Genomic DNA, 12,920 nt, shown 5'->3' on the forward strand with positions numbered 1-12,920 from the left:
AGACGATGACATGAATTATGGAGATGTCCACTTTTCTACCGATTTCTACTAATTCAATAGTCACTTATGTGTGCATATTCAATGCTATCACTAGAGAAGTAATTTAGCATGAACTTACATAATACCAGTGCTAACTTATTGTAGAGCATTCACGTTAGAAGACACGAGTACAGGCACATCATTTGGTTGTGTTCTCACACTAATCATTAGCTATAGGAAATATTCAGAATGGAAATAAAAGGGAGAGAAAAAAATCAAGTTATCAAATCTTATTAGTTTATAAAAACAAGAACTTTGTGGAGTTCGGAGGCACTGGGCTCAGCTGGTTTTGTTGATCAAAGGGAATAACTCATTTAAAAAATAAAAAAAATTCTGACCGTCACTGAGGAGTTCAGTGCTTGTATATGTGCACTTCAGAAAGCTAAGAGCAAACCCAGAGCACTGGAACTGGAAAAAGCACAGCAACACCAGGGAAAGCCTTGCAAAGCAAGCTTTTTAAGTACTGAGGCAAAAGCACTATTACATTGTAGAAGGCATCAGCGTGACAGGCCAGTCTACACTTAGAGTCTGTGCCAGGACAAAATATAACACTTTTAAATAAGTAAAATGAAATGTAGAGCTTTGTTATACATACAAACGTACAGTTTACTTTTTAAGACAAACTGTTCAAAACACAAATTAATATATTTCAGATCACATCCCACAACATCATCTGGGAGATACACGGACACCAAAATGATGGACTTAAAGCATCATAGAGGACTGTGAAGATATCTTCTTCACATCTATTTTGTGTTTTACTTCATATATTTATTTATTCCCGGTGTTAATTTTTATTGATCAATGTATTCAGCTAGTTAAAAAAAAAAACTTTTTATATAAAACCTAATGGAGACTAAAAGTTATTATAAGACCAGACAGATATAGAGGTTCAAACAAACTAAAACAAATGGGAATATATAATAGTTTGGTCAAAGCATTTTGGCTAACAATAGTGTGAGAAGCAGTCTCTGAACGGTCCCCCATAGCGCCGTCTCTGTCTACTGTATATGTATGGAGCAATGCGAGGTTGCATCCCTTTCGTCTCCACCTCTGATGTCTTTGAAGAAAGGAGATATGAAGGAAGGGTAAGGAGAAAAAAAAAGATGAAAAGAGAGAAAGGTGTATCCTGAAACCGCATGACCACTGATGAGAGCTGCGACTGCTGCCTGCCACCATAAAACGTCCATTTATAAGACACTACTAGCACAGCAACACTGATTCACAGTGGACATTTACAAAAGCAGAACAGCAACATTAACACTTGAGAATGAGACTACAGATCACACATACATCAACGTGCACAACCGTACATAGAATACGGGCCATTTCTGTGAGATATCGCCCAGAAAACAGGAAAACAGCAGAACAACACAGCCCTGTAAATCCACATTATAACAGTCATTACATCCACTTTTTTAATAACCTTTTCCGGATAAATAGTATAAGCTTAAATTAGTTGTTTTAGGCAGCTGTTATATTTTTTCATTATGAGACAAAACAGGGGGCAGAATTCTTCACAGCAAAACAAAGCTCTACTAATATTAGTGAAGATCAATAACATTCTTTATGTGGAATCCAAAAGAAGTCGGATTTATTTTATAGACGGTAATTTGAAGCACAGACGAAAAGCAGAAACACAAAATTGGGAAATGGAGTAGCTGCAATTTTGTACGGTGGTGGTAATGTGCAATAATCTGCTGCCAGGAGATGCCTGATGCAGGACTCCAGACTTAAAAATGGACTCTGGAGCCATTAAATTAAACATTCAGGAGCCATATGACTTTTTTTGTTGCTGAATTATAGAATCACTCAATACAGATCAGAAAGTACGGTCATCCATGCTGATGTTCAGTTATGTCATTGAATTTTGATGATATACTGCAGTGCATTCACATGAGTTACATCACACTCTGTACTTTTTTCCACTTTGACACTGACGTCGAAGACCACTTCGACCGTATAGAATGGCAGTTTATTTATTTTAAAAAATGGTTTCACAACTGTAATCACAATGTCTGAAGGATTATGCAACACTGAAGACTGTATTTTTACTGTATTTTAAATGAAACCTTGGTAAACTTGGTAAATGAGACTACTTTCAAAAACAGAAAGAAATATTGCTGACCAGGAACTTTTGAATGGCTGTGCATATTCATTCAATAGAATAGAATTTGTAATTACATTTATAAATGTATGTATGTATGTGTGTGTGTGTGTGTGTGTGTGTGTGTGTGTGTGTGTGTGTGTGTGTGTGTGTGTGTGTGTGTGTGTATAAATATGGAGAAAGATGCTTACAGAGTGTGCCATCTAATAGCAAGGGTTAACAGGTTAACATTTGCCCCTTAGTGCACCCACCCACACTCAACCTCATTTTCTCCCTGCCATCTCTCTTTCTATGCGCCAAAGGCTTGGGTAATGAACAGACCCCTGACAACGGGAGTAAGGGTTGCATTGACCCCTAAAACTGTACTCTTCTGTTACTTTTCAAGAATACGTTGCTATAATAGACAAATAACATATTTGGTTACTACCTAGTTTCCCTGTGCTGTTCCAATCATAAAAACACAATTGAAAACCTAATTGTTTGAACAATGGCTTACTAGACCGTAAGTAAAATCATGACATGCTCTTAATAAATTACATAGGTTTGCTCCATGTAGCTGCTAGTGGATGCCTCTCTTCATGAAAGATTCATGGCAGAAATCAGGCCTGGGTGTGGCTAGAGAAATTGAACTCAGATGTGATAAACCACAGTTTTAACAGGGGGGCAAACACTTTTTCACACAGGGCCATGTAGTTTTGGATTTTGTTTTCCCTTAATAATAAAAACCTTCATTTAAAAACAGCATGTTGTGTTTACTTGTGTTATCTTTGACTAATATTTAAATTTGTTTGATGATCTGAAACATTATAGTGTGACAAACATGCAAAAAAATAAGAAATCAGGAAGGGGGCCAACACTTTTTCACACCACTGTATATTAAAACACATATAAACATGCCAATGACATTAGCGCTCACGTGGGAAGCACACCATCTGCAGTCATCAATCATATCAGGAAATGAGAAGCCCTGATATACTGGGTTAAATCTAAAATAATGGAAAGTATTATCCATCAGTCATGCCTTGAAAAAACAGTGGATCCGTTTCCATAGAAATCCATTTCCAGGCCAGACTCAAGCGAGCACTCAGAGAAAATCGAAAAACACTGTCAAAACCAATTCACTCAGCAAAATCAACTAATATGTGGAGGCACTAGAACTACTTAGTAGGGTCTCTTGGTAATCTATACAGATACAGAAAGTGCATGGGTCATTATCATATCAAAACAAAATTACAAAGGTGTCATATCGTCATACGTCATATCACCCGTTTAAACTATGTCAACATTCTGGGTTATTTTTTCAAGCCAAACACTAGGTTGAGACTGTTGGGTAAAGAATCTACATTAATGTGACCCAATTTAGGTTGATAATTGCTCATAATCAGTAACCCAACAATGCTGGGTTGGGAATGCGGAAGTGAAAGAGACCATGTATGTCACACTCAAATGCAAGTGGTTCAGTTTGTGGGAACTGAATAAGTGGGAATGGTGCTTAAGGGAACTGATTAAGTGTAAGTGTGTTCACTGACAAGATACATTTTTTGTTAATAACTGGACAAATTTATTCCTAAACTATTCAGTGATTAACTTTTAAAAAAGCAATTTCATTTAACTGTATAAGCTGTAGAAATGTTGAGCTGCCTCACATACATGTAGTTTTACTTTTGCCTATGCATTTGTACATTTGTAGATGTTCTTGCTTATCAATAAATTTTCAACTTTTGATATTATTGTTTACTGTGTTGCTGCTTTAGTGATTCAATCACACAGATTGTAATTTCTATTTAATTTCCCATTTCGGGTTCATTGGAACTCAGTACAGTATTTTTTCAACAATAGTTGAGTTAACCCTTAAAGATTTAGAACATTTTTGGGGCACCTGACACACCTGCACTTTTCTTTGTTTTTCAGACCTATTTTAGCAGTCAGCATCAAGTGCCATATATAGTTATAAACAGGAGAACGTACAGTTTAAGTTTAACTAATTTAAAGTCTCAATTTTCCTTTCGTTTTCTGTAGGAATTAATGAAATAACAGAATTTTAAGAAAAATGCAAGCAACAGTTGGGTGTTTTTTACCCTGTACTCAAACAGAAACTCCTAAAGTTTGGATATTTTTCTTTAGAAAGTTGTGTCTGGGTGTTTTACACTTCCAAATAAAATTTTGTTTACATATACCATTCCTCAAGGAAGTTATAGCCATTTATTACAATATTATTATCCAAAAACATTTTAATGAGTAAAGAAAATAGAAAGAGTGTTATATGATAACAAAACTAAACAAAACCATTTTTTTCTTCTTCTGAGAAATATATTTTCAATCTGAGTATGAACAATAAAAACACAAACTATGCAGCATATAGTAAAAAATTTCACAAATTGTCTTCAACAATACAGTGCTAAAACAGTGCAAATGATTCACAAACTACACACAAAATGAGTGAGAAATATTCAGAGTGCAACAGAAAAAAATAGTGCAAACTATCTTTATGAACTATATAATTATTTACTTAATATACATAATATACATAATAGGGCTGTAGCTATCGATTATTTTAGTAATCGAGTATTCTACCAAAAATTAATTAAAGTGCAATATTAATTATGCAAGAGAAAATAAGACTCCTGGTTCTTTTAAAATTAACAACTAAGTTTCGTTTTTTAGAAAAAATATATTTTTATTTTTTAAATGCATAGAATGCAATGCATACATCAAAAATAAACATTTAATTATTACCCATTGTTTCTCTGTCTGTACTTGTACTGTGAACAATGACAATAAAGTTGACAGATGAATTAAGTGCATTTAAGTGCCATTCAGTTGGGGTTTTAAATTAAGCATTTTCTGAGATGCACATTAAACATTAAATACATAAAACATTAATTTAATTTATCTTTTAATTATTGAAAATTAACTTAACTTTTTGGTTAACAAAGGGGATTTACTATGGAAGAAATGTTGTGTGATTAAAAAAAAAATAATGTTGGATTTTTTTTTTAGTAGTAGGCTATGTACATTCTGCTGAACAATAGTCTTTAACCAGACTTTTTTTTGATGGGTTGACGTACCTTTACAGTTCTGTGTATGTGATGTGACGCTAGTTTTACTCAAATCAAACGGTCAAATGCTAATGAAGTGACTGTCAGAGCAGTTCTGGAGATGTTGTTCATGTGTTCACGTCCTCATTTAGTGAGACAGCAGACGCTAAAATCACCGGAGCGTCACGCGCACTTCCGTGTGTTTAATGAATGAAGACGCGCTTCTGCTCCATTCATTAACACAGACACGCAGAACATGTAGGATTCATATTTAAATAGACTGTTCCAGCTTGATATTTACAGATATTAGTTCATATCGTGATTTGATGTAAGTGCAATGACCTATTTTTGATTAATTCATTCAAAATTTGGCAAATTCTGTGCCATTCCGCGATTAACTGTAAATTCCGTTTTTATGACTGGATTCCGCGATTCCCTCCGCGTTTTCTGCATTGCGGAAATCATAGGGCCCTAGTTGTGGTATGCCAGCTCGATCTTGCAATGGACACTCACCACGACGTTCTCTTTACGTTTGACTGCGCCCTCAAATAAAAACACTGCTGACTCCTTGCAGTATGTGATTTCGGACGCAGTTCTTGTGTCTCCTCCTGCTTTGAGGGTGACGTAAACTCGTTGTGTCACATTAAAAAAATCATTGCGAAAGAACCTGACGTGAGATTTAAAATAAATTAAAAGAGGCTTCGAGGCAGAGGAATTTGCCTCGATCCTTTTTTGTAATCGAGTTACTCGAATTGGCTGTAATCTGTGTCAGGATCGATTTTACCGGGACATCGCCTAGTGACCCAAGACATAAATCCCAGTGCTTTATCAGATATGTACCACTGTTTCATCCTTGTTTTTGATTTGTCTTATGTAAAAGTACTCTGTCGTGTGTTTTTTTGTGCTTTTTCAGAGAGTTTTCTCATGCAAATGTGTTATTTTGTGTTTGTATTCATGCACTCACGACAGACTTTACTTTCACTTTGTTTTCATTCATATTTCCCAAGAAAGTGGTAGTTCAAAAGATTACTTATTGGTTTAATATGGGACAGTTTGAACCAATCTGGGCACGGGGGGTGAGACTAAGCATCAACAATCATTTCTGTTTGGCTCAGAGGAACGAAAGCATTGGTTTCTTCTGACGAATCAATGTTGGCAAAATGTGATGACGTAATCACGTACACTACGGCGCCTCTGAATATCAAAATGAGAGAAAATGGATATCTCTGAAACGTGGTACAATACTATGCCATCACTAAAACTTGCTTGTCTGAACAATCCAGAAGTGCAGTTTATGCATGTGTGACATCACAGTAAATTTTGACACATATAAAACTGTAAATATTGCAACAGTCAAAAGTAACATGACAAAGGGATCAAACTCATTCTCGACTTGTTCCGATTCTGAAATTCCGTTTTACAAAAAAGAAAACTGTCAGGCAGTTGTCCTTGCCCTTTTTTACTCAAATGACCTGCATTATTCAACACAATATTCCCTCTCCCTCCACACAGGTCATAATTATGACAAAGCTACTTTTTTACCTAACAGAAACCGTGAATATTGATGTTATATTTAATTTATCAATCGTAATTCCTAAAAGTTTGATCAAGTCCGCTAACTTTCGGTCCAGTCCAGCTGACAGAGCATTTGAATTACATACCGTCAGGAAAAAGTTGGTTTAGAGAAGATTATAAATTTTCAGGAGTACATGGTAGATTAAATTCTGATTAAAAGAACTACCTGATATACGTGATAGGCGTTAGCAGCCCGACCTTGAAGGAACACAGATGGGATCCACACGTTGACAAGCGCACGTTGAGTTCTTAGAGAGACAAGGAAGGAGAAAACAAATGGGGAAAGTCTAATTAGAGGACCTCAACAGAAGAGTAATTTAGCAATAGATTAGTATTGATCAGGGGTATGAAAAAGCACTGCTTTGACAAACAGAGGGGGAAAAAATGACATAATATTGACACCATTAGCCATCTTCTCAAGTACAAAGGTTACAGCTGTGTGAAAAAGGTGCATGAAGTCTATAAATGTAAAAACAGAAGCAGCATTCAAACTCCCTATTTTTAGCACAGTCTTCTTCGTCAGATCGCAAACATCGCTTTATGGAATTCCATACCATCGATTTGATTCTCAAAAGAGGCTTTCTGTACACCACCTCCAATATAAATACATACAAATATAAAAAGAACAGCGAGTAGGAGGACACTTACGTCTCGAAGTCAGATAGGCTGGGATCGTCAGAGGTCTGGCTCAGGTCACCTGGCACCTGTCCAGAAGCAGAACGCATGAGGCCATGGTAAGCATTTCCTTTTGCATCACTGTATGGCATAAACTTCCAAACCAGCTACATTCTGTAGTTTATTTTCCTTTCTGCTAACAGTATAATAGTCCAGTAATATTTACTGGAAAAAAAATGCATTTGGATACAAGTAAAATTTTGGAACTGTCATTTGCAACCCATTTTACTTTCATAACATACATTAACATGTTTCTGATTGAAACAAGACATACAACTTGTTTCATTTATTCACTGTATGCATCAGGAATTTAATTTAAATTGAATGGTGAAAAAAAAAACACTCATTATAACAATGAACATGCCTTGATAGACTGATTTAATAGATGTGTCTTAACAGAACAGATATAAATAGAATCTTTTATTTCTGCATTATAAGCAAATACAGTATAATGAATACAGCCTTAGTCAAGCAGTAAAAAAACTCCTGTTAAGAGGTTTAAAATATATATATATATATTTAGCAAAAATGCATTACATCGATCATAAGTGACTAACAATTTATTGCATTTTTGGTGAAATAAATGCAGCCTTGATTAACAAAAGAAAATACCTTTTTCAAAACCACTGAATTGAATGTTTTTACTTATCAACCTTAAAATTGTTTATAACTTACAAATGTATATACAACTTTGATAAAAACCACTTGACCAAAACAAATTTAGTCAAATATAAAATCACAAAGCTATTTTAGTGTACTGTAAGCCTGATGGAAAATTACTGTGCTACTCAGATAACCTATATAGAGCTCTCAATGACTGCACATTTAGCCCTCATTCCTGAAAACAATGCACTAATCCTATTTGAGTGTGCATCTTATCTCTTGGTGAAACTGTGGTAATGTCAGCATTGACAGGAGTCTTGGCAGGCAGTGGCACTGGAGAGGAACGGGCACATGAGCCATGGAGGCTAGATAAACCATCCACCGTATAGAGTTCAGCACAGTTACAGAAGGCCATGGTTCAAAGCCACTGTCGTCAGATGTATCAAAAAGTAATCAGTGGCCAACAGATAAGCAGTGAACAGGAAAGAACACACTGTGACCGAGTGGGCCACTAGAGACAGACTGGTCAAATTAAATGGATACTTCATCTAAAAAACAAAAGCTTTGTGGAAGGATTTTTTTATATAGTTATTCACTGAACATTTTCCCCACCAAAGCTCTTAAATCTCATTGAAAAAAGAAATAAAAAAGAAAAGGGGGGTGAGCAATTAATGTCAGAATTGTCATTTTTGGGTGAACTATCCCTTTAAATCTAAAATCAATAGAAAAAAAAAATCTAGAGAAAACCATTTTGATAAATATATCCAATATTTTCGATATTATTATATGTTTAATTAACATGTTAGTGATGTCATTTGAATGAAACTCATTTTTTTATGACAGTCATCATAACATTTTAATATTTCAGCAACAAACTTGATTAGAAACATAAATATATCATTAAAAATATAGTGTTGATTATTATACATAAAAACAAATAGCAGCTGAATTCTATAGTTTGGAGTCTGTTAATTATGACCTTAAATATTGGGCCAGCTGACAGGGTTCCCTTTATAGTTTACCGCTTAAGGTGAAAGACATTTGTTTCCTTAAAAAAATAGACATGTACTGTACCTGATATATATTCAAACGAATCGATATTGAATCTAACTAAGACCTTGAGAATCAGAATCAGAATTAAATCAAATTTTCATTTTGGCCAAGGGTTAAGAAAGAGTGGAAACTCCTTTTAAAAGATTAGTTCACATAAAAACTAATCATCATTTTGTCGACTTGATATAAAACCACAAACAATGTTTTATTTTATTCGAAAACAGCTCTATCTAAAATGCAAAAAAAAAAAAGATCTGTAGTGTGCCCTTGTTTATCTAGCTAGGTAAATGTGTGCGTTTGAGAAATGGGAAGGGAATGGTGTATTGGCACAGACAGACAGTTAAAGATGGAAGAGTGGGCAGACCTACGGAAGCAGACAGCGATCTGCTCAGAGAGCCTGGACTGCAGAGATAGAGAAGAGAGAACAACCACTCAATAAAGGTATGGTTTCACACACCCACAGAGAGGAGTGTGTGTGCTTGCATGTGCTTACCGGGCCACGCAGGTCGATGAGTTCCTGTCTCATCTGTCCGATCAGGTTGTCTTTGGCCATGAGGGAGCGGTATAGCCTCTCGTTAAACTCTATCAGCTCTCCGTGCATCTCAGCCACCTAAAAAAAACACACATTGAAAAACTTGCATCAAACTCCCACTGAAATAGGCTGTTTAAAAAGCACTAGTGCTCGGCAGCTGTCGTGAAGCAGGTTGTAATATGTGACATTTCTTAAAGACATGTGAATATGACTTTGCTTGGTTTGGACTCTCAGGTGTTCAGCTGGTGAGCGTTAACTGCTCGTTACAGCGAGTCCCACACCTGCCCAACAACTCGTCAGCTGTCACTTAGAGTAAGTGACACAGACATGGAGGCAGGCTCCAGTCTGCTATTCAGAACTTGCATTCATTTGTTTATGGAAATCATATGTCAGGGTATATTTGGGTTAGCGGCGTTTTGCCTGACAGATGCATCACGTCACTTTTTGACATGTTTGTACTGGTTGAAAAGGCCGCACCTGGCCAGAAAAACAGGTATGAATGAGTCAAAAAAATTATTAATGCAAAATCCTGACGTTGAAAGTGAATGCGAATGCCGTAAGACTGCAAATTTAAATATATTTTTGGAAAAGGATGGAGCCAAAAGAAAAAAAAAGAAATGTAAAATAATTTTTGTGTTTCAGGATAATCTAGTAACACGTTAAATGCACCCAATTGATGCATTAATGCTGTCTTCAAGTACTGTCTCTAAGGATAGTATTAGAGTTAGACATTTGTTATTATGACATGTATTGCATTGAAGAAATTAATTTAGCTTGTTTTACATTTTACTTGTATTGTTTTTCTCTTCTGTATGCAAAAACTTTTTACACATTGCATATTTTAAGGATTTTATCATTTTTACAGCATTTTAATTTCTACCTCTTATACACGGTATCAATATTACAAAATATTTTGTATGTATTTATGTCTCTTAGCAAACTGTGAAAGGGGATGATTAACTTTACATTTGTTGTGTGTTCATCAGTACATAGTTTTAGAGTACCAAGTTGTAAGCAGCATTATTTCACACTAAAAATACATCACATTGCATCTGATGTAGACACGGGGCTTAGGCATTCCAAAAATATAAAATAAAATTAATTTCAAACAGTGCTGAAAGAGTGGGTAGCAGTCTCAAAGATTCTCACAAAGCAGTTTGAACTCCAGAAATAGCAAAAACTTGTCAGACACGGTCCTCTATCTGGCTACTTCACTGCCTAATGTAATGCTTTATATAGCACCTAACTGTTTGACAGCATAAAATCCATTCTTCAAGTCTTTTTTAGTAGCTTGTGTGACAACCTCAAAAATAGTGACCCTTTTAACTTGTTAAAAGAGCGTCAAGCTTCAAAACACATATAACACAAAAAACATCACTTGTCATGAAAGCGATTGCGGGTACTGAAACACAAGCACGTAAAACAATCAAGCAAGCACAAACATACACAACACCACGCCAAAAGAATGATTAACCATCAAGCTGGATATCAACAGGGGTAATTACGCCACTTCTGCCATATTTACATACAGATCGATACACACTATGTGAGACCATCCACGGTTTTAGGTTTCATTCATCTCGCCGCGGCTCTGCATGGCACGCCGCTCGTTGTTTTCTCATTCATCACATTTTTTTATCTGTGGCCCAGCTTTCGAACAGGACATTAAAAAATGGAAATTAATTTTAAGCGTCAAGGAACCCAATTAATTCTCTGCTTAAGAAGCGAGCTAATCAGTTTGTTGTTCAGTAAGCAATAAGCTGGCTGCGTCCTTCCAGCTAGCTTGGTGAATTTTCCGACCTGCCATGCCGGGTGTTAGCACTTTGGATTTATCTAAACAGGCGACAGGTTCACGCACTTCAGACAATGTATTAAACCTCGTTACTGGGCCTTAGCAGGAATCCAAGTGTGTGACTGTATCTGTATTCGCTCATTGTAATTACAGGCCGCCCTAGTGCTCCAGCGCAGATATCAAGAACACTGTATTCCACAATAATCCCTAGCCATTAATTCCATGAAGGAAAAGAAAACAATTGTGAAGAACACAAACACCAAACAAGCACAGCATCACTGAAATAAGCCAAGGTGAAAGCAAATAAATGTCAAGAAGGATGAAACGCACATGTGTGTTTTCATAACATGCTCATAAGCAGTATCCCAACTAGATGGGAGCATATTAATGAGAGGAGAGTTAGAGTAGGGCTGGGTGATATATATATATATAAAATAAAAAATAAAAAATAAAATATATATTTTTTAACGATATTCGATATATATTTTGATATGTTTGCATTTGCATTTAAATAATAAAAAAACATGATTTTCTTTTGCCCATTAAAAAAACAACAACAAAAACCATTTAGATTAAAGAGCTAATTTAAGCAGTTAAAAAAAATCTAGACCAAGTAATCACTTACTTCTTTTTATTAAATGAACACATGTAGGCCTATATGTAACTGAAGTAGTGCAAAACACAGAAAAGTACATTCTATTAACTTTTTAGTGCATGCAATTTACAATTTAAACTATGCAACTGGGATAAGTATTTATTTTATTTTTTTAATGTTTTTAAGCTAAAAACATAAGTCTGTCAACTGTCTGCGGTTTTAAGAGAAGCTCTGTGGCATGAAACTATGCTCTGACACTAAAAACTCTCTTAGATGGGGAGCTAGTTGCTGAAGCACATAGCTATTTCTTATATAGAAATATATATAAATGAATACCAAAGACTTTTGCACACTCTCTGTCTATATTATGAAAACTGGTAAATATAACAGTGTAATTCCCTAATAGTAATTCCAAATGGCCATAGTCTATGTTTCTCTATTCAAACATCAGCGGCCGAGTAAGTGCATTCATTTAGCAATCACAATCGCAAACAATACAGTCGAGATCTCATGACAGAACACAGACCAGCTGAACAATGCTTTTATTATATCACTAAACTCCAGCTTGTTAAGTGTTTTCAGATCATCATTGTTGTTGGCGCATCCGCAATGAGGAGTGAGCACGTGCGCATGATTCCCAGACTGCTTAAAATAAACAAATACCGGGCAGAAAATGTATCCTTGTAATAGGGAAGCTCGGATTTGGGGATTTAAACTCTTGTTGTCTGGCAACCGCTCTCATGAAAGCTCACATAGTAGAGGCGCATAGAGCAGTCCGCAGTTCCTTTTTTTGATGTTCGGCGGAATCTTATGGGAAAGTATGCTTGAATTTGAAATATTCGACAGTAAGAAGGCAGCAAAACGTAATCCAATCTTTGTATCATATCCTGTCTATTTAGGCTGGTCAGATT

The 12,920-nt window shown here is 35.7% G+C and overlaps 1 protein-coding gene across 1 annotated transcript in view; it reads right to left on the reverse strand.

Moving 5' to 3' along the window:
• LOC132121424 (sorting nexin-29-like) overlaps positions 1 to 12,920 on the reverse strand; it is a 146,065-nt gene that overhangs the window by 48,419 nt on the left and 84,726 nt on the right. The window contains exons 16-18 of the mRNA XM_059530782.1: positions 9,584 to 9,700; positions 7,408 to 7,463; positions 6,926 to 7,007 (exon numbers count right to left, since the gene is read on the reverse strand). Of these exons, the coding sequence (XP_059386765.1) occupies positions 6,926 to 7,007; positions 7,408 to 7,463; positions 9,584 to 9,700 (255 nt within the window). The remainder of the gene's footprint in view (positions 1 to 6,925; positions 7,008 to 7,407; positions 7,464 to 9,583; positions 9,701 to 12,920) is intronic.

The sequence above is a fragment of the Carassius carassius genome, chromosome 39 (genome assembly GCF_963082965.1).
Source record: "Carassius carassius chromosome 39, fCarCar2.1, whole genome shotgun sequence".
In the NCBI taxonomy this organism is placed as follows: domain Eukaryota; kingdom Metazoa; phylum Chordata; class Actinopteri; order Cypriniformes; family Cyprinidae; genus Carassius; species Carassius carassius.